General features: G+C 35.1%; 1 protein-coding gene and 1 pseudogene across 2 annotated transcripts; one reads left to right on the forward strand and one right to left on the reverse strand.

The window, feature by feature from the left end:
- The first annotated feature begins 522 nt into the window (after positions 1-522).
- On the forward strand, positions 523-4,760 carry LOC143635609 (kinetochore protein NDC80 homolog; annotated as a pseudogene). The gene is made up of 5 exons (XR_013154094.1): positions 523-1,136; positions 1,676-2,157; positions 2,246-2,492; positions 3,509-3,655; positions 4,443-4,760. The product of XR_013154094.1 is annotated as a kinetochore protein NDC80 homolog (transcript).
- A 1,598-nt stretch (positions 4,761-6,358) lies between these two features.
- LOC143635355 (mitogen-activated protein kinase kinase kinase 1-like) lies at positions 6,359-21,215 on the reverse strand. The gene is made up of 7 exons (XM_077103214.1): positions 21,045-21,215; positions 8,931-8,990; positions 8,801-8,875; positions 8,549-8,706; positions 7,206-7,278; positions 6,895-7,068; positions 6,359-6,810 (listed from the first exon to the last, which is right to left on the reverse strand). Exons 1-7 carry the CDS (start codon positions 21,213-21,215, stop codon positions 6,589-6,591), a joined length of 933 nt encoding a protein of 310 aa, XP_076959329.1. The 3' UTR covers positions 6,359-6,588.
- Between the last annotated feature and the right edge of the window lie 2,585 nt (positions 21,216-23,800).

Here is a 23,800-nt window from a genome sequence, read left to right on the forward strand (position 1 = left end):
ACGTTAATATTTTTTTAAAAAAAATGCACCATAAAAACGAGCATTTAATTTTCTTTAATTTGAGTATGATATTGTCATAGTTTCTTTTCAGTTAAAACAATAAAATTTTACGTATAGACATTTGTCGTCCGATTTTGATGCTTAAACTATGAGTCAAGCCAACGGTTTTTTGTCACCGAAAACTGAAACTAGACCGTTAAAAATTGAAAACCAACAAAACCAAACAATTAACAACGGTTAGGTTCCGTTTTCGTTTGTACTTCGATATTAAACTGAGTTTAAAATACGAACTATGAATCTACTTATAACAATAAATGGTTTCACGGTTACAAACAAAACAACAAGCACCTATAAGTCTGCGTGATTACCAAGGTCAGTGTTTCCCGCTTTTTCGCGCGGACACCCGTCTAGTTATATAGATAAAAGAGAGATTTATGTTTGTTTTGTTTTATTTCATATCTAGACCCTTCCCTCTACTTCCCCCTTCCATAAAGCTGAACTTAAAATTAACGCACCGGAATCATGAGAGGCCCCGCCGTTCTCAACAACCACCCGCCGCCGCCCCTCCGACACCTATCGACCCCTGGCAGTTCTCCGCCCGAGACTCCAACGCTAGTTTCTGCCGCAGCCGTCCTTCTTCCATCTACTCCGCCGGCGCAAATCAGCACCGCAACATCACCGACCGCTCCTACCAAACCCACGCCGTCAGCACCATCAACTCCTACCTCGCCGCGTCATCCTTCCCAGTCCAGTTCAGACTCAAACCCTTGCCTTCCAACAAGAACATCACCGAAACCCTCAAATTCATCCTCACGCGCCTCGACTACCCGCCCGGTAATAAGATCGAGGACGATCTCTTCGCCGTGTTGAAATGCCTCAATTGCCCGGTTAAGATGAACAAGTCCGCCTTGAAAGCCCCCGGGACGCCTCACTCGTTTCCTAGCGTGCTCGCCGTGTTGCATTGGCTTGTGCAGGTTGCCATGTACAATGATCACATTGCCAACTCCACTCACTGGCAGTCCCTTTATGCGGATGGGATGTTCAACTATAATTTGAAGTGTTACCTGCATTATATTAGGGGAGATGATGATGCCATCGAACGCGAAGATGAAGATTTCATGGGGAAGTTAAAACAGGTATTGTTTATTTAGTGTAATTAGTACTTTAATTATTATGATATATGTTCATTTTATTGTTTGTATATTGTGAAAATCAGTCGCACTTCTGTTCATGAAACAGGTCAAAATTACAGGTGCTTAGTATTTGAATTCGGCTTGAAAAACTTGAACTTGATAATCGAATGTTAATTTGTGATTTTGGAATCGATTTAATTCTAAATTTGCATTTTTTGTTTTGTTTTATTTGTACACACATAATTTAAACTTGGCTTTTAAGTTTCTGTATTTGATTTCTCATTCATTTAGTTCGTTACTTTGTTTAATGATTTGTTATTTGAGTTTGACTTATAGAGCAATTTGTCAACGAGGGGTGTTTGGTCTCCGTGTTTGAATCATATTCGAAAAACTCAGAAATCCAAATCGGATTTTGAGTTCAGCTTCAAATTTTGAATAACTTAATTTGATTCATTCGAGTATTTGGAATTCGATTCGTTGAACACTCTTAGTCAAAATTGTGTTTAATATTAATTTTGGCTAGTTTGAATTTCTGATAATAGGAGAAGAATTCGCTGTCGGAGAATGTGAATGTGTTATCAGCACAAGCTAAGGAGTTGGAGGTGAACCTCGAGGTTATGAAGAGCGCGCCGTCTTTGAAGGAGTCAAGGGAAAATGTAAAGAATGAGTCAGAAAAGGATATTGAAAAGTTTGATGCGATTATCGATCGATTGCAGCAGATGGATGCTATGATGCAAATGGAATTGGAGGATAAAGACAAGGAACTGAGGTTAAAAGTGGAGGAGAGGAATAAGATTTGTGAGGAGAATGAGGAGTTGAAGAAGAAGGTGGAAGAACAGGCGATTAATATGCGGGATGCGGAGAGGATGAAGAGGGAGTTGCAGTCAGTTGAGAGGGATATAACAGATGCTGAGATTGAGAGGAGCAAGTGGGAAGACAAGTGTTGGGATATTAATGCTGTTATTGGGTCAAAGTTTAAGGAGCTAGAGGCACTTCAGACCGAATGTAACCAAGCTATCAGAAGGTACCTTTTAATTTCATGTGAATATTATAAGAAATCTAAGTATTTTTATACTGGTGTATGATTGACAATGTAATTGATGATATTTTAGGTTGAAGTTAGGAAATGATATTCAGTATGAGTTGAATGCAAAGGGTACAATACCTGCAGAGGTACTTGGAATGGATTACAAATCAAGACTGGATCCTGTACTAAGCTCTTCGTCTGATGAAGTAAAGAGAAGTTCAATGGAAAATCTTGAAACTTTGATGTCTCTCCAGCAACAGTCCCGTGACATTGCTGCAAAGGTCGATGCAAAAAGGAACCGTATCGCGTTACTTCAATCACAAATTGATGAAGTGAGTCTCGTTTACTTCTATCTCCCTAAATACGTGTATTTTCTTGCAAAAACTTATGCACACATCTTAATCATTTTTGTGATTCCATAACTATGATGAGTATGTAGCTAGAAAAGAAGGTTAGGTTTTATTATAATAAAGCTGTATGAATACACACACACACACAAGTTAAATGTTTTTGACTTATAAAATCAAAGGTGGACTTTACTTTGAAACTAGACTTGATTATCAACAATACATATACACCTTAGGTAATAGTGGGTTATAGCTTTAGACAATTTGTCAAGTATACATGTCTTTGAGATATTTGCCCGAAATTTTGCACTCAAATGTTGTTTCTAGTAAATTCTAGAATGTATATTTGTCAAAATGGTTAATCTTTGTTTTTTATTAGTCAAATTGGACGATTATGGATGGCACGCTATAAAACAAAATGAAGTTACATTAGCAACTTAGGAAATCGCAGATCCAGATTTTAGACTCTGACTTTTAAAGTCTGAACATCTCTGATTTCATCTCACATTTAAATATGTCTCAAATGCTTTCACCTAAATTTCTCAAATGCTCTGCCACACATTTCACAACAATTAGTACTACCAATCATGAATATCTAATCATTTTAAAACTCACAGTAACCTAATTTCTACAAAGTTATAGTTATTAAATTTTTTTTACATTCATAATTCAATTACAGATTTAAACAAGCATGTAAATATGTTAATATTGTTTTTGTTTATTTGGACTGATGTAGCAGATGTGATTAGGCTTTTCTTTCATGTCTTTTAACACAACATGCGAAGTAAAACAGTGTTTAGGTATAATGTTGCCATGCTGGAATTCCATAATTTTTATAATTATTAGGTGCCTAAATACCTGATTTAGTTTTTGCATAACTAAAAGGTTTGCTATGCAATTATTAGTTAGTGTTTTGGTAAATAGATAGATACTTTAGCACAATCAATCATTTATTATTGTTGTTTAAAATTAAAATGATGCTATGCTGATTATTTTACCAGGTGGATCATCAGTTAAACTCGATAAAGAATGAAACACAAGATTACACCTCCAGATGTGCAATGGAGGCTAGGCAGTTGGTTCACAACTTTGAGATCGAGTCTAGTAAAGTTGACCTTGTTGAAAAAGAAGCTCGTGAATTTGTTGAGGTAACATTTTTATAAGTTCAATTCTAAACCAAATGTAATCATTTTTCTCGATCAAACTAGGCCATGGTGGCAAAATGAGTGGCTTCAGTCAAGTTGGGTAATGGGTCAAAAACGGGTAATATATTTAGTACGGATTGGGCTTAAAACACTTTTATCCAAAGTTCAATTTTGTTTGTTAAATAATTAGTTTGCCAATTATGATCAAATATTATGTTTATTTCAACAGTTTTCTAATCTTTTATTGAATTAAACGCTTTTAGTGTTTTAATAAACTATTTTATAATTTGCTTGTGACTGAGTTTGGATAAATACCTAATATCTCTATTTTACCTTTTTTTTCCCCAAACCCTCATTTTTAATGAAATTTTTAATAAGATCATAGCTCTACATAGCTCTTTTTATTTTTTTTTATTATTTGCTTGTAATTGAGTTTGGTAAAATTAAATCTTTATTTTACCATATTTCTTTTTAAAAAAAAACTCAATTATGATGGACTTTCCAAATAAGGAATTTAGTATTAGAAATTCGTTCAAAATTTTTTAAATTGTTATTTTACTAATTTGTTCTTATAGGTGTTTTGACAGAGTTTCTTATAATCAAATATTTTTTCCAAACCCATTATCTCTAGTGTGTCATCTTTTACCGAAACATTTTGTAGCTTGCAAATATTTTATATTTTCAACCATGCAAAGATAAACGGTAAATAAATTTGTGCATTTTTTCAGACATCTGTTATTACTGATTGTTTATATTGCGATAACTAACTTTTATGTGTGTATTTGGGAAGGGTTCGAAGGCGAAGTTGCATGAGACAACTATGCAACGTGAAAAGGAAGTTGAGATGTGTGCACACGAGTTGTTGGCATTGATTGATATGGTATCGAAGCACAGAGAGTTTACTTCATCTAAAATATCAGAAATGAACAATGCGGTTTCAGAAACGGTTGCTGCTGTAGCACAAGTTTATAAGGGCGTGTCAACATCCTCTCTTGGATTTAGTCCTTTCTAATACTAGCATATTGTATTTCAAAACATGTGTTTTGATTCTCTCGTGTGATTGGTTTCCCTCATACATGGTTTAAGGTTGATGTTCAGTTTCCCCAAACTTTTGTTCTTGTCAACCTAGTTTTAACTTGTATTTCAAACTGTTTAATCCTATCATAAAAGATAACGTTAACTGCACATTTACATTATTATGGTACATGCTTGCTAGCAATTTGAGTATAGGTGTACAAAACTGTTTTTCCCCCCCAAACAGAACTGGTTTCAGATTTCAGCGTTGTACAAGTTGAACTGATCCAAACCAGTTCGGTTTGGTTTAGAACCGGTTCGATTGTGAAATGGATGAACCGCTATATGAACCGGCAGTTCGGTTCAGTTTAGAAACTGGTTTGACTAAAACCGGATTAGATGTGAACCGGTTCGGTTTGGTTTTTTGTTAACCGGTTTTCGAGTGGGTTTTTTTACACCTCTAATTTGAAAAAGTCCAAAAATTTTAATTCCTAAATACCTTCACACCATTTAGGAACAAAAGAACTTTCTAAATACATGTAAACAGTGCTAAAATATCTTTTAGCCCACAAAACCTTTTGGTTTCAAAACAGCATTTCAGGTGCAAACGAGACGTGTTTGACTAGGCTTGAGCTAGAGATCGGCTCAATTTGATCTTTATATTTAAAGCTCGAGTTTGGCTCATGAGTAGTTTTTCAATCTCAAGCTCAGCTCAAGCTCGATAAGTGAAGCCTAGGCTCGTTTAATAAAGACAAAATGGCAAAAGTAAAGTTGAAGAGTTATATTTCGAAAATTATACTTATAATTAGACTTATTTTTGGTTTATTATATCTACTTATGACAATTGCCATCAACATATACTAAAAGGCAGAATAAACACATCTTGTATAGACTAAATATATAATAAAAAATAATTTTTTTTTTTATTTTTTTCAATGTCAATTTCTAACGAGGGGTAGTAAGATTCTCACTTAATTTTCTAGGGGTTTTGTTTTAATCTATACACATCCTTCTTTTTTTTTATCACTTTGTAAAGTCTTTTTATAATATCCTTTAGGAATATATTCTCGTATAAAAATGCATTGTCAAACATCAAGTCGATCTAGAGTATTTGACTCGATAAATACATCATCATGAGATGATGTCATTTCATCCACTAGAAGCTTAACATGATTCATCTCCTCGTAATTGACCGTGTGACTACCATCTTTTTCTCTTCAAAAGACTACATTTTTGAACTACAGATTTTGAGCGCCCAAAACAAGTACATAAAAATGGCCTTTATATAAAAAAGATTCTCAAAAGATCAACGGTAATTGTAATACTTCATTCTAGGCGCAGACTTTTTAGACTTGTTCAAATTTTTTTGACCCTTAATGATTTCTTTAGGGCCAATTATATATTTAATTTTGGGCCCTTATCAAGACCATGCCCTAGACGCCGATCAGATCCTGAGACGACCCTGTAAACTATTCAAATCATTGAGACTGTAAACTATTCAAATCATTGACACTCTGTTGATGACTAGTTGTAGTTTTAAACAAAAAAACAATTCATGAGAAAGTAAATAGTCAAAATTTACTTTTACCTTTTCTTTATATAGGTAATGTGTACTATTAATTGAAATAACATAAAACGATTACAATAAAGTGACGGACATTATTCTTATGTTCACCCTCTACACTTGTCAACACAATTCTTACCTGACACATGATCAACTATTGAAAAAAACATGATTAAAAATGTAACAATGCCACATAATAATAGAATGACTACACAAGAAAAGCCACTTTAGGATATTTCTTTTGTGTATGCTATCTTTATTTCTCTTCAAACGAAAATACACTAAAATGTTATTTACACTTTGATCTTACAACATTGATCTACCTATGACTACAAAACTTACAAAAACACCATGAAACTTACATTATTAGACCGCGTATGCCACCACAAAGTGGAGAAACCGGGCTTGAGTTTGTGGAAACCGGTGTCTGCATAAATGGGTGGTCCAATAACGGGGCCGCAGTGGGCCGATCATTCGGGTTAATTTGTAAGCATGCAAGTATGAAATCACAGGCCTCAACCGACAATGTTTTAGGAATACTAGGGAGTTCACCGTTTCCAATTCTGAATAATGCTTGCATCTATCGAAACCAACGACAACTTAGTATCAAAATTGGTATATATCAAAATTAATAAATTAATAAAATGATAAATATCATGTGTACCCCTTCTAAGTTGGAGTATGGAACTCGACCCGTTAGCATCTCCAACACGGTGCAACCGAGGCTCCATATATCAGCTGCAGGCCCATAACCCTTGTTCTTCCTATTATTAACAACCTCGGGTGCCATCCAAAATGGAGTCCCCTTGCAAGATTTGATGTCATTTAATTTGGTTGCCTGTTGATACAGATGGGAGTTAGATTTTTTTATCAGATTGTAAAAGAAAAAGAAAACATGTAAAGCAGCTGCTACCTTTGCCAAATTTTTTTTATCAGATTGTAAAAGAAAAAGAAAACATGTAAAGCAGCTGCTACCTTTGCCAACCCAAAATCTGCAAGCTTCACGGACCCACTCACATCAACCAATATATTAGCACATTTTATATCCCTGAAAGATGAATATGAATTGCTCATGAGACACTCCGTGACCATATAATCAAACAGCACTAGACCCACCAACACACTGCTGATCAAGGGATCACATAAAACACACGCAATTTGCCAGCTAAAGGTGCCTTCAAGTAGGGCTGTTTAATAAGCTCACGGCTCGCTCGATAAAAGCTCGTTTGTAAATGAGCCGAGCCCGAGCCAGGGTTGGCTCTGCTCATGACTCGCTCGATTGGCTAGTTTGAATTAATCCCTAATTTTAGAATATAATAATAATAACAACCTATAAAGATATCAAGAAGAAACAAAAATAATACTGTACATATTAACTTTTTAAACCTGTCGATCTTTAAAAACATTTGAAAACACAATTATAAAACATACAATGTTACAAAATTCTCTAGTTTATAAGTTTTGTATTATACTATTATGTGTATGTTAAAAAATTAAATTTTTATTTTGTCTTTTTATATATCAATATGTGCAAAAAAAAAAAGTTAACTAGTCGAGCCAGGTCGTTTAAGTTTGAGCTGGAGCCCGATCCCAACCTGGCTCGGCTTGTTTACAGCCCTATCTTCAGGGGAGCTCAGGCTCGAGCTTGAACTTAAACGAGCCGACTTGGGCTTTGCTTGTTTATTTTAACAAGCTGAAAATTCAAGCTTAAGCTCGGGTCGTTTTAAGCTCGTTAATTTTTACTTTTTTTACAAATAATGATATATAGAAAGACAAAAAACATAATTTATTAACACGTAATACGAAATTTATGAACAAGAGAATTATAACGTTATACGTGTTAATTTTGTTTATTTAAAACATTCTTACAGATGAAGATTCATATAATATGTATTATTTTTGTTATCTTTTCATATTTTTATATGTTATCTGTTATATGTTGTTGTTGTTATTATTATTATTATTACATATATTAAAATTAAAAATTGGGGTAAAATCCAAACAAGCCTACGAACCCGTTTTTGAGTGAGTCATGAGCCGAGCCAACCTTGGCTCATGCTCAGGCTCGTTTAGAACTGAGTTTTTTTCGAGTGAACACCGAGCAAGCCACGAGCCACAAAACTAAAACTTTAAAACTGAAAAGGAAATAAAAACTAACAATGTGGCTCATGTGACCACTTCATATTCAAACTCTTATATTTAAAACTGTATAGTAGTTCAAAAAAACAAAAGGAGGAAAAAAAAGAAGAAAAGAGCATTTCCTTTTATTTTGCTGTGAGAAGGAATGAAATAAATCTTTTACATAGCGTTGTTTGTACCTATGAACCACGTTTCGGTCATGCAGATAAGTCAAACCGCTCAAAATCTGCCTTGTGTATGTGGAGACTTGGGAGTCGTGTAAGCGATGCTTGTGATAGAGATTTGCTAATGAACCTTTGGGAACAAGCTCAAGGAAGATATATAGTTTGGCGTCATCCTGAAACACCATTTCGTTACTCTTTTATCACCTTATTACATGACATGACATGTGTATGTATATATATAAGAATTAAGAAGAAATAGAATGATACCTTATCTGTCCCAAGATAGCGAACAATGTTATCGTGTTGGAACTGAGTTAATAAAAAGATCTCCTGAAACAATAAGGAAACATGATAACAGGTAAATGTTAATCAATGATGAAAATAATAATAAGATTACCTGTTGAAGTTGAAGAATGCTCTGCTTTCCTTGGGTTCCATGATCAAGCAAAGAAACCTCCTTGACAGCAAAAAAGAAGCCACAATATGATTAAAGCGCAAAGTATATAAATGAAGATGATAAGATAACAACTGAACTTACTCATTGAAGGCTTCATAAACAGTTCCAAAGGAGCCGCTCCCAAGAAAATCCCCCTTCTGCCATGGGGGATTTGTCACAGCAAAAAAGAAGCCACAATATGATGTACTTGTTTTGTCCACGTCAAATACAAAAATGGATGGTGTCGTTGTTGCTTTACCATGGCATGATGGTTTACAATTCAAATCTTCGCATGCGTCATATTTTTGTCATGATCTTAGATTTGTCACATGCGGTGATTGGTGTCTACCGTCATTACTCTTCTTTGGCTACATTAGTCTTTGATTTGAGTCAACTTAAGCTTTAAATGAGTATGATTCAAACTCAAATTTAGTTAAAGTTTTCAACATGAACTGACTTGTTTAAATTTGGATGTGAGCTTAAGATGGCTAGGGTATTCTAATAGTCAAGTCAATTAAGAGTTTAAGATGTGAATTTTTATAAATGAACACTTTATTGATTTAAGCAAAAGGCAAGAATACTTGGTGTTTACATGCATGGTCATTCAACCTTAATTGATAGAAATAATGTAGGTAGGTAAAATCGGCAAAGCAAGGTTTAATCAAATTTTACTTCATTAAAACAATAATCCGATTTTATAGCCCTGCCATTGAGCTCATGAAAACTCTCATACTCGCAAAGCCCGAGGAACCAAGGATTTATATTTAATAGAATAGGCTTTGCGATTCAAAAGGAGATAGCGGTGCAGCTTGTTGTTCGCTTACCCATTATCCAGATGTAGCTCGGTTTGTGTTATAATCAAACTAAATTCCAAATAAAAAAAAACAATAATATTTTTATTTCATAAGTTTCATTTATTATTAAATTTAGTTTTCTTTAAATATACATTTATATATTGTCGATAAATTAGTCTTTATAACTCACATTTCATTCATCAAAATGTAATGTTTACTGTTTGCATCGATACATAAAGTAATTGGGCTATTGCCTTGAACAAAATTTAATATTTAAACTTATATTAAATATTAAAAATTGCAAGCTATAAAGAAACTAAGAGTACCACTACTTAAACCGTAAGTATAGATTATTATTGTTAAATAACTATAATTTGGGTCGTTAAATTAGAAACACACGAATTAATCTGGTGAACTATGAAAATATGGCTAACCTGTAGGGACTTGAATGCAAAATTAATACACACGAAAACCATGATGTTTGTTTAAGGTAAAACAACTTGCTTGAAAGCGACTAAAGTTTGTCTTCAAAAAATCAAGTAAATTAAGAAGGAGCTGCCACGTGGAGGGCTGAGCCTAGAGGTTTACGAATACTGCCAAATGCCAACAGCCAAAAAAACCTTCTATTTTACATTTGGGTCATGTTTTGGGCTTTGTCGGCGTAACCCGGAAATATTGGACCAACATTAGGTGACTAGGTAGATTAAAAATCATGTAATGTAATACCAATGCTATCATTTTTACCCGAAACTCGATCCGATAAATCCCAAACCTGAATCCAAACTAACCCGTCCCAAAAAGCCCCAAACCCAGGAAAAAAGACAACCCGAACCAAAGTAATTCAGGTCGGTTATTGGGTCTGATTTCTAGGTTTCAGGTCAACCCGAATAAACTATTTGTTTAAAAACATAATATTATTATTAGGCATATACATTGGATACAGAACACTCTACACATTTCACTTGTTTCTGTTCTACCTATTATGGTTGATCGACTGACAATTTTTATTTAGGGCTAATAACAACAATAATCGAAGAATATGTTTTATCGGGTTATTGTGTATTTATTATTTGATTATTTACATAACGAATAAATAAGAATATTTTGTTTTAGTTTTTGTGTTATAGCTTTTTCTTACTTTTTTTTTCTTCTTGATTTCTTAGATACCCAAAACTTGATTATCCCAACCGAAAAAAGCGAACCCGAAAAAACCGTGAGAAATTAGGTTGGGTTTCGCGTCCAAAACTAAACCCGGTCTGAGAAACCCAAAACTTGAAAAACAAACACAAAAAACGCCCCTATAGTGTACACATCTGAAATACATGTTTTTTTAATTAGCTCCACTAGGGCGAGAGCCCATTGAATCAATTGATCCAATTCGATGTGTTCAAAGGCTTTCTATCTTTGAAAGATTTATTCAGTGGATAGATGATAGGAATTTGCTTCTCCATCGATCAAACTTATATTAATACTTATAATAGAAAAATATTTTGATTCCATTTATGAAAATTGTATCGATTTTCATAAAAGAAATACAATTGTTTTCGAAATCACACACTTTCAAGATTGCTCTTCTAGTGAAGACTTTTTTTTAAGCTTTAATAATGATTAAATATAATTAATTAAATGCTCACATTAATTTCTTTACCTTAGATTGAATAATCTAAAGTATAAAATCCACACAAGCGGGTACGTTCTCATTTTACCATAAAAATGTTTTTATTTTGCGCTTAAATGACCATTTTTAACGGTTAATTTGATTAATGACGGAACACTGATCTACTCCTTCATCTCCATTTTGTTCAAGTACGGCCAAGGTCTTCCTCAATAATCACAAAGCATTATGGAAAAATTGGTTTGGCTCGTTGGGAGTTTATATACGAAAGACTGGTACGGTTGAGAATCCATGGATTACCATACCAATACATCTCTGGGATCAAGCTAATATCAACCAAATTGGTAGCGGCTTCGGGAGATTAATTCTTAGATCTAATGCTTCCTGGAAAGATGTTGATCTGTCAAGGAATGATGCATATGTCATAACTGATCAATTGATGAGGTTGTCAAGATTTGTTGGAATGAACACATTTTCTGGGTCAGGGTTTGTGAAGAAAATGATGAGTTGTTGAAGAAGTTCATATTGGAGTGTCTAAAAGATAATCCGTGGAAACTGGCCGGAGATATGAGCACATCATCGGAAAATTTTCAGGCAGCTTTGGGAGGGGAGATGGTTCAGGAAAAGTCTGCGCATGGAAAATTTACGACGTGGACAGATGAAGGCGCTAAGGTGCACTCTTGTGCTTCCGAGGCAATAGGAATCAGAGATTTTGATGGGACAACTCAGAATGAAGATTTTTTTTTTGAACAGCCAGTTTAATATCAATAAGTAAAACAACCAAGATCAGTAGCTCAGCCAAGAGAGCTCCACTACCAAGCCAAAAGAGACCACAAGAACAAACTTACAGGAAAAAATAAAAACACATAATTACAAAAGACCTCCGCAACTTGACCTATGGTTTATCCAACAAATAATGTCCTCCTTGATCAGTTCCATCACCTTGTAATAGGATTACCCCAGGTTATTAAAGATAACCGCATTTCTTCTATTCCAACGATTCCAGAGAGTTGCCATAAAAACAACCATAATCGTCTTCTTTTTTTCTTTACTACCATCTTGGGACAAACCAAACTCCAACATCTGTCTCACTGAACTAATATTAAGAGGGATCGGGATATTTAGCCAAGTGCAAACTTGCCACCAAATATTACTAGCAAACATACATGAAACAAGCAGATGGTTAGAGGACTCCAACATGGAACCACAATTAACACATAATTGGTCTTCAAAGTAAACTCCACGGGTTGCAAGTGCCTCCTTAGACGGGATTCTATCGTTTGCGAGGTGCCCAGTTATTCCAAGGAAAGCACCAGGCCTGATGACTACCCATCAAACTTTTCTCCATATCCCTTCTAACAACTTTAGTGCTAAACTCACCAAGACCCCCCTCGGTAGACCAACCACATTTAACCGAATCGTTAGCAAAACCGAACTTCCCAATGTCAGCCATGAGTGCCCCTATATCTCTCCATTCCGCATCAGTTCTAGGATTTCTCTTCCACCTCCATGACCATTGGACCACCGATCCAACTAACGTATAGTAAGTGTTAATTTTGGCCTTTTTGTGTTTTGCAAGCTCAAAACTAATAGGAAATCTATCACACAGGAGCCCCTCTCCTGTCCAATTGTCTGTTAATAATATTCATAATGATTTAGACTCTAGAGAGGAACCCGATGAGGGAAGTGGGACAATGTTCAGACCTTGGCTGTCACAACAAGCAACCAATCAGTTCCAGTCCCAAGGGCAGGTAAAACGAGGCCTCGACGGATGGGATAAGGGGGACCCACTTCCCGCACCACCTCCTCCCCCCGGATATTGAGGATAGTTGTTTGGGCCTAAGGAGTCTTTTTGATTCTATTGGGCCAGTTTTGGATAGTGACCCATTCAGTCTTATTGAACAAATCGTTATGGAGTCTAAGATACCAGAACCCTATCAGTATCATATCTGACAAGGCGTAAGGGTCGGTGGTATCAAGAAGGAGAGCCAAGGCTGCAAATCCAAGGCCTATTCACTCGATTAAAATTAAAGATAAATTGTGGGTACACAAAGCGGCTATTACCTCTAACATGAGAACTCGTTTAAATTTTAATGATTCTGGTTCAAATAGCCTGGAAGTACAATCTAAGTTCAATAATGGGGATTTGGAAAATGAGGTGAACTGCACAATAATATTTTAGTTGGGGAAGATGTTGTGTTCAGGGTGAAGAGAACTTATTTTAGGGGGAACAGGAGGCTAATGTTCATTAATGAATATTTTAGAGGGGTGGGGGATGTAAACAAGGTGGATCTAGTGAGATTGATTAAAAGAGAACACAACATTGGTTTATTGGGTTATATGAAACACAAATGGTGGATTCTTCCAAGATTCCATTGTCTAGTTTGTCTATGGGATACCAAGACGTTTAAGACGAAAGAGTCAAGCTGCTCAAGGTATTATATTTTGGTGATTGGTAAAATTAGAGGAGTAAGAGAAGATGTTTATTTAATTAGCATTTATGTACCACAAGAAACGAGTCTGAAAAAGGCCTTATGGTGTGAGCTAAGCAATTTAAAAAATAGGAAAGAAGGTATTTGGATTTTCATGGGTGACTTCAATTGTGTTAGATGTCCAGAAGAGAGAAAGAACTCGGAATTTTGTTTAACAAGTGCTAATGATTTCAACAATTTCATCACAGAGATAGGCCTAACGAAATTTAAAATGGGTGCTAGTATTTTTATTTATTCTTCGAAGGTGGGGAATAAGCATAGTAAAATTGATCGGGTGTTAGTGGGTCATGATTTCATCAATAGGTGGCCGAAAACAACGCTGATGGCGCTACCGAGAAGATATTCTGACCATAGACCACGGGTTCTCTCTTGCGTGGATCTAAATTTTGGACTTTGTCCCTTTAGATTCTATAATTCATAGCTTAGGAATGATGATTTAGAAGAGGTTATTAAGAAAACAGTGGATCAGTGCAACATAATTAAACAACCTGATCTTATTTGCTAATAAGCTTAAGAGGTGTAAAGTGGCAATCAAGGATTGGAGAAAAAAAGTGGAATTGGAGGAGCAGAGTAGTGTAAAAATGGCTATAATGAGGATTAATGAACTAGATAATATTGCAGAATCTCGGGATCTCACGGATGGGGAGGCTAATGAGAAATTGGAATGTTCACTATTGTTGGGAGAATTTGAAAATTGCAAACGTATGGATCTAAAACAAAAGGCTCGAATTCGGTGGGTCACTAATGGAGACGAGAACTCCACATTTTTCCATGGTATAGTTAATTGCCACATGAAAACTGTGACATTCGTCAATTTCGGGTCCTATTTGTATTCGTTTATCATGTAAACCGACCCGTTTTGTAAACCGAAACCTTTGATATAATCAAAATGATGGATTTTATGTTACATTATTGTTTTATACTTGTCGAGTCTCAAAAACATCCTTTTCGGTCCTTAAAACGCCTTAAAAACGCTTTAAAACAACTCCAGGGGCCAAATTTGCCATTTTTGCAAAGTTTGAAAAGTCTGGCGTCCACCCCATTGCGATACGCGATGGGTGAGGTCCTATGCCCATCGCGTGGCGCGACCACCTGCAGGTCAGCATGTTTGTTTGTTGGTTGTTTGTGCTATTATCCAATCCGAATTTTTACCCATTAGACCTCATGCTTAACCCTTTCAATCTTATCCTATTTATACCTACCCTTATGCTTCATTAATTCCTGCTCATACTTCATCTTCTCTCTCAAATTCAAGAGTTTTAAGGTGTTTTTCTTTGTTCTTGGCAGTTTGACTTTCAAAAGTCAAACTAACCATAATACTTGATTATAAATAACATAATACTACATATAACATATGAAAAGAGTTTAAATAAAAAACAATTGTTTCGTGAGAAGTATGAGAAGAGCTTAACTTCTGCTTACTAAATAGTTATATATATAACTTGTTTATGCTTACTAACCATGCTTAATTTCTTCTCAGTTTAGTTTGTATATCATATTTATGAAGTTCTATGGTTATGGGAATGTAGAGACTAGCCTCGGTTTAACCGTAAATAGCTCTAAACCGTAAACTGAACTTTGTTTACTAGTTTTGTTAAATAATAGTATAAACATGTTTTATGTTAGATTTAAGTTTCTAAAATCATTTTTATGAGTTCTATGGTTATGGGTTTATAGAATCTAACCTCGGTCTTAATCCGAAACAAGATCCGAACCGAAAACCGAACTTTTGTTTAAAGACTTTATTGTTGACTTTTTGAGTGTAAAACTTAAGTATCATCATTTATAAATTATTATACAAGTTATTTGATGTTTGAGCATGTACTAACCATTCTTGATCTTATTCCGAGATGGAAACCGAACCAAAACAAACCCAACCGATTTCACTCGCTTAAGACACAAGTGTGTTTCTAGCTATCAAGACTTGTATATTTCTTTAAAAATACTTTATAAACTGAATTTTATTAGTTTATTAAAGTACTTGGAATGTGGAACCCAACTTGATCCTATAACAAAGTTTGGACTGACAAAACCGAACATCCGCTTAACGGACGTTGTTAGTTCTAAAACAATAGAACTACATAGTTGGTTAAGTCTTATTAAATTTTATTGAGTTATCTCATGAAATTTATTATTTGGAAAGTTGACTTTGGGTTTGACCAATTATCAAGACCCAAACCAACAACCCGAACACTCGTTAAAACCCGTTTTAGTATCTATATTTTAATGGGACTTGCATTCTTGCATTTTTACCCACCTTATTACATAACATAGGTTGAGTAAATATTAAGGGCTAGATACTTCAACCCGGTTTCGAGCAAACTTATATTTGTAAAAGACTATTATTATAATTTCTTAATTATTTACATTTTTAAACCTTAAAGTTTAAATTGTTTGCATTTCTTATCATTACTTTATTTAAAGACTTCCAAGACAACTTTTTTAATACAAGACTTCTTTTCTTTTAGGCTTCGTTCGTTAAACCCGTCGTTCCGGTTAATCTCCAAATCATCAATCTTTCAAGTTTATTACTTGAACGTGAGTACTTTCATCCCCTGTTTTCCATCTTTCGTTTTGGGGGGTGATATTGCATACTTATTCAAACTAAATGTGTCACACCCCGACTTAGGGCCTAGGCGTGTGACCAATAGTTGGTACCTGTTTTTTAAATAAATCAGAGTTGCGAATTTGTTTTAGCGGAAGTCTTTTAATATAAAATATTCATTTGTAAAATGTTGGATTAAAATATCCTTTCAATGTTTACAAAGCATGTTTGAGAAAATAAGTTCTTGTCAACGGAAGTCTAGAATAAAATATTATTATAATTGAAAACTCGAGTTTAAATACCCGTTTGATATTTTAATACCGTTCCTTAGAAAACCTTATTCTTTATAATATTTTAATATAAAATATCGGAGCCATCAAATAGCATCTAATGACTAATTCTCCAATCTTCTATTCTGTCTTGCTTGTCTGTTCTAACCTTTCAGTTTTCCTGTAAAAATGGGTTGAAAAATACGTCAGCACACAGCTGGTGAATGACGCTGACTCTTTGTGAAAATCTTTTCAATACCTTTGTGAAACCAACAATAATACCTTTGTGACTACTCATTAGACACCCAACTAAATTAGGATCAAATTACCCTAAGTACCTTGTAAAATTAATTATATACACAATATCAGTTCTCTGAACAGTCCCGTACACTTTCAGAGGCATGTTGATGATATGCATGGCCTCGGGGAACTTCGAGTCACCATGTATGAATGGATCCAGACACATGTATACTCTGTCCATTTCTTATTATTGTAACATAAGGTTTTAAGGATTCGTAAATCCAATGCAAACATAAGGACTCTAAAAGAGTTTGTAAAGCTTTAGGGCGTATTCACCTTTTCTGTTTATAATCAGTTTCTGATACTGATTCCTGTTTTTTGTTTTCTATTTCTTTTTTTGTTACCTCGGACCTATAGTACGAGAATAACCTTTGTATAAATAACTAGATCATCGATCTAGCTTCAGACCATTAGTCTGTTTTGTATAGCTTTAACCTTGATAAAATCATTTGTTTATATAAAACATTTGGGCCTTTAGTCCATTTCTTTATTTACCAATTATATGTTCGATTCTTCTTCAGGAAGAAACATCTATACTGAGTTTCTTCTTCAAGAAGAAACATAAATTTCTTAATTATAATCTCTTGTATATATATTATATTTCTTAGTGATAAAGAAATACTATTTTGCCTATACCCTTTTTATGTACATGCTTACGTTTCTTAATCAAGAAGAAACAATCTTTTAACTATAACCTTTGTTAAAGAAAAGTTATTTTATGCTTAATTGTAATCAAGGTTCGGGCTATGCCCTCGACTATGGTCTAATCCATTTATAATAATAAAATAATAACTTAGACAGAAATCCTACCTCACACGGGTATTCGGAGTTAGATATTTATCACCTATCGGGCAACACTTCTGCTCTATGCCCCCTCTATGCCCTGCGGTAATGATTCCTCTGGAATTACGACCTTTACCACAATGATGCTGTCCATAGATCAAATTATTTAGTGGATTGGATTTCACTTGACTGTCTACGGTTCCATTGTGTGCGCTCGGGGTAGAAGTTTTGTATAAATGTATCACCATACTATAAAGCATTTTGATTTAAGTTCTTTTCTTTCTAAGAGGTGGAATAGAATAACCCGGTTGAAGTGTAATGATCATACGCCTATAATGCATTGTCTGTCCCATAATGGGTCCCATTCTTCTAGCCTTTCCCCGAAGTCGATGACTATTCATCGCGATTACCTTGACACCAAAGAAGAGTTCGACCCAATGCTTTATTTCTGTCCTAGTTGATCCTGATTCGACATTAGAAGTATATTGATTTTTCCTATATCGTGTATCGGGACTTAAACCGTCAGAACTTCGGAGCTTGGCATGTACTACGAGATTGGCACGCAAAACGATGTGCGCTGGTCGTCGTGATTTTTCGTCATGTACTTCGAGAACACGTCGGGTATTGGCACGGATTACGAGATTATGATTGTTGGGTCGGTGGCACGCAAAACGAGGTAGAGAGAATATTCTAGAGAGAGTGGAAGGTGTGTGGGAGAATGATTTCGTGGCCTCCCCTTTTATAGGAAATTTTACACTCCATCGCGATACGCGATGGAGTTCTTCATGTGGTCGTTACGTATCGCGACGCCGCAATTCTGCATGAATGCCACGTGTTGACACGTGGCCTGCCACGTGGTGGACACACGTCCTCTGTTGTCAGACCACGTCATCGCGTTTTGCGATGACGTAGTGGCTTGGGGGATCACGTATCGCGACATCGCCCAAACTTTGGGTTCTGTGAGGCTCCATCGCGTTACGCGATGGTTCCTTGGTCCTGCCCGTCACGTATCGCGAAGGGTACGATTTTTCACTTTTAGTGCTTTGTTTTCAGTAGCTTGTCACATCTGGGTCTAACTCTCGTTGTTAAAAAATACTAAGGTGCGCCATCAAAGCGTCACATTGCGCCTAACGCCCTTCGCCGGCGTCGTTGCCTTCGCCATCGCCATCGTCCTTGCCACAGCCCGAGCCCGTGTGCGTGCGTGTCGGGTGCTCCGCACCCTCCGCTTAGACCACTAGGTGCATGCTTGGCATAAAAGAATATTACTATGGAAACTCTACTCCTTATAAAGAGCTTTCATTTCTTTACCACTTTTCATGTGCGATGTATTCCATTTTCCTTATTTATACCGAAATGGAATGCTTCCACTTTCTTGCATCCTTCCATGTGTGATGGAGTTTCTTTTTCTTATTTCCTTCACGTGGGAAGACTTAACTTAGGAAATCTTTTTATTTATTTATTTATTTCTCTTATATTTCCTTACTTCAAATTTTCCCATTACTTGTCTTTGAGATTATTATTGATCCTTTAACTTAATTCTTTTGTCAAATTTGGACCGAAATTTTGTGGATGTTACATCCTCCCCACCTTGGAATGAATCTCGTCCTCGAAATTTGTTGTTTTAAGAGTGAATGGTTCTTACTTTTCGATGGATGATTAGATTCTATCTAATCTGGTTCTTGTTGTTACAATCTGAATGTAGAATTGCAGAGGTTTCTGTTTTATGGTTAAGTCACATCTTTGAATGATGCACTCAGTTAATAGTTCAGAGTATCATTAGTAATTATAAATTGATAAACACGGTGATCAGTTGTGTTTAACTATTTACCTTACCGTTTTATATTTTAAACATTTACTGATGTTAACTACATTGTTGTTTTGATTAAGTATGTCAAATATATTCCACTAAGTTGTTGTTTTGGATTCAGTCTGTCGAATATATTCCGTTTTTGGTCCTGCTCTTAATGTTCTTTTGTATTCTGGCAGTTCCTTTGTACTTTGGCTTAATTACATTTGCTATACTTAGCAATTGTATTTCTTGAATATCACTGTTTCTTTGAATTTTTGATCAACCTTAGTTGGTAGATAATCCTATCAGTTGGATTCCTTGAATATCTTGTGATTGATCGGAAATTCATTAATATGCTGTCCTCGTATATTTTAAACATTTTCTAACGTTTGACGTATCCTTTCTTTCTAGTCATCCTTCTAGATGATACGTTATTTCAACATTTTATTTGTTCTAAGTTTCGAAAAATTTTTTCAGTGTTTGAACCTCTGTTTATCCTTTAGAGGTAATGAATATAAGCATTCGTATGTATTAACACGATATGTATGCTAATATTTCATTTATAATACACGGAATTAAATACCCTTCTTTGGTTTACAAAACTCCTCGTTTGAAAACGAGTTACATTTAATGTACAAAAGTTAACTAATCTATTTGACATTTCTTTGATATAATCTTGTCATTCATTAGTCTTGACTAGCTTTTCTTTTCGGGCATTCAGTCTTAAAGTGACCCGTTTCTCCACATGTAAAACATACTCCTAACTTCTTACGACATTCTTCTATTGTGTGTCCTGCTCTCTTGCAGTATGCACAATTATTTGTATTTTCTAATCGACATTTTCCAGTATATTTTCTTCAACAAGTTTTACAGGCTGACTTTGGAGAATTTTCTTCTTTTTCTAACTTCTCAAAATTTTTAGGTTTCTTAGTTTCTTTGTCTTTATTCTTTTCTTCTTCTTGATTCTGATTAAGTATCCGGCCAATTCCATAGTTGAATCAACTGTTTCTGGCATATTGGATCGTACCATGTCTCTTATTTCTCTTGGTAATCCATATATATAACGAGCTACTTTATTATATTCCAGAGTTACTAGATGTGGAACCAGCCGTCAGTATTCTAGGAATTTAGTGTTATATTCCTTAAGATTTGTACCAACAACCTTGTGATTCCATAACTGGGTTTGAATTCGATCCATTTCATGGGTTGAGCAAAATTTCTTTAATATGAGACTTATAAATATTTCCCAATTTTATTTATACATTACCTCTCGACCCTTGTTTTGAATCAGGGTGTTCCACCATTCAAGAGCTTCTTCTTTTAACATTTGTGAAGAATATTGGATAGCTTCCTCACTTGTGCATTTGCTTATGATGATGATTGATTCTTGTTCTTCTAGCCATCTCATAGCGGCTATTCATCTGAGTTTCCATGAAATTCTTTAGGATTGTAAGTTTTAAAGTTCTTAAAGTTACATCTTTTTTGGACCTTTCGTTTCTTGTTCCTTGAATTATTATCAGATGTAGAGCTATCATAAGCTTCTTCCTTTTTTGAATCTACAGACTTACTTCGACTTCTCTTATTAGATTTTGGTTGACTTTGACTTGTAGAAATGTCCTTGATTGCATCAAGAACTGGATTTATAGCTTCCTTAATCATCTTTTGAATTCCATCTATATATTGGGTGGGAATTTCATTATTTTATTTTCAACTTTTTCTTCATTTCCAGTTTTCTTGGGAGGACTATTGTGAGAGTTTGCACTTTCTTCTCTTGACATACTATAATAAAGTTTTTAAAAGATAAGTCCAATATTCGAAGAATTCAAAACATATCTTTTATTCATGTTATTATAGTTACGAGAGTGCACACTTATTTATTACAACTACACTTTATAACTACTAAGGTTCTATTTATTTCTTGACGTTTTTGTTGATCTCCTTTTCTTTTTCCCTTTTCTTCCATCTTTACTTCTTTTCTCTTTGATGTCATTGGTTTCCTGGATCTACTTGATCCTGCTCCATGCATATTTTGGAATGACTTGTGCTAGTGGGATATTAGAATCAAACGAATATGAATCTTCCTCCATTGATGTTTGGTATGAAATTTCATTGCTAGATATAGGTATTGAGAGAAAAGATATCCCTATTAATTCTTTTCCTTTACTTGATATGTGTTGAAATAAATCGTGACTAGATTGACGATCACATTTGTGTGGAGTTAGATTCGGGATAGAAAGACGCTCCTATCTTATCCGTACTGTTATATCTTATCGTTTAATGATTGTAATTTTTTATACTTTAAATTAAGTATCTAATTTACTTGAATCAATATTTTATAATAAGTTTTTAAAACTTATCCTTAATCAAAGCCTAGGTTTAATTAAATAACTAATTCTCTAAGATTGATGGCTCTGATACCAACCTGTCACACCCCGACTTAGGGCCTAGGCGTGTGACCAATAGTTGGTACCTGTTTTTTAAATAAATCAGAGCTGCGAATTTGTTTTAGCGGAAGTCTTTTAATATAAAATATTCATATATCAAATGTTGGATTAAAATATCCTTTTAATTTTTACAAAGCATGTTTGAGAAAATAAGTTCTTTTCAGCGGAAGTCTAGAATAAAATATTATTATAATTGAAAACTTGGGTTTAAATACCCGTTTGATATTTTAATACCTTTCCAAAGAAAACATAATTCTTTATAATATTTTAATATAAAATATCTGAGTCATCAGATAGAATATGACTAATTCTCCAATCTTCTATTCTGTCTTGCTTGTCTGTTCTAACCTTTCTTGTTTTCATGTAAAAATGGGTTGGAAAATACGTCAGCACACAACTAGTGAATGAAGTTGACTCTTTGTAAAAATCTTTTCAATACCTTTGTGAAACCAACAAAAATACCTTCGTGACTACTCATTCGGAACCCAACTAAATTGGGATCAAATTACTCTAAGTACCTTGTACAATTAATTATATACACAATATCATTTCTCTGAACAGTCCCGTACACTTTCAGAGGCATGTTGATGATACGCATGGCCTCGGGGAATGTAACATCATGAAAATTTCAGGTTCAAAATGTCAAGTTTTTCAAAGACAAGGGACCAATAATATCAATTTCCAAACCTTGGGGTTTAAAAATAAAAATTCTGATTTTCTGTCCCATAGCGATACGCGACGGACAAAGGACAAGCCCATCGCGAATGGCTTAGTCAAACCTTCTAGAAGAAGGTCAACGGCGATACGTGATCGTCATGGAACCTACGTCATCGCGTATGGCGATGACGTGGCCTGACACCTCTGGCACAAGTTCTGCCACGCACACTGTCTGCCACGTGTCCCGACACGTGGCCACATGTGGCACGTCGTCCTCCACGTGTCAACACGTGCCACACCGTCTGCCACGTGGCGACACGTGGCAGACCTATATGGTGACTGGCCTGGGCGACGTCGCGATACGAGACGGGTGACCAGGAGGCCATCGCGTATCGCGATGGGCTTCCTGGTTTTGCCAATAAGTAGCAAGTCCGGGATTCTCATTCCACGTCCCAAATCAGCTCACTGCTCTCTCTCTCTCTCTAACATCTCACTAGAACTCCTTAATCAAACCCTCGATGCACCTCGAAAACCATGCCCGATTCCTCGATTTCCGTGTTCGTTTCCTGGAAGTTCGTATCATCTTCCAACGACGTACCGACCAAGAAGGTATTTATTATTCCTTTACATCATGATGGTTAATCTTGTAAGACGTGCCGACAAGTGGTGAAGCATTGGTGTTTATTGTTTGGCGTGCCAAAGAAAGAGTAACGAGGAAAAGTGTTGATCGAGAAGGTGAAGCGGCGTTGGAGTGCTTCTCGAGTAGTTAGAGTTTTCATAAGCCAACAAGGTAGGCGTAACGCCGAAGAAAATAATAATAAAATATTATAAAGGCTTAAGCCTTAACTCGAGGTTATACTCGATAAAAGAAAAGAAAAGAAAATGTAACAAAGAAAGAATAAAAGAAGAAATTATAAATATGTATATATGTGTGTAAGTATATATATATTCTTTGTTATAAATATTATTTAAGGAATAAATAACTATTCTTAAATAATAAAAAAAAAGAAAAGAATACGTTTCTTAGAGAGAAAGAAACGTAGGGTTTTATAAATAAACTAAAGGTTTATAAATTACTTTTAAACTAAAGGTTTTAAAGTAAAAGAGATTTTGGACTAAAGGTCCATCGAGGTAAAGATTATA

The sequence above is a fragment of the Bidens hawaiensis genome, unplaced genomic scaffold (assembly GCF_021521415.1).
Source record: "Bidens hawaiensis isolate Kalapana, Puna unplaced genomic scaffold, B.hawaiensis_p1.1 tig00000536_1, whole genome shotgun sequence".
NCBI classification, from domain to species: domain Eukaryota; kingdom Viridiplantae; phylum Streptophyta; class Magnoliopsida; order Asterales; family Asteraceae; genus Bidens; species Bidens hawaiensis.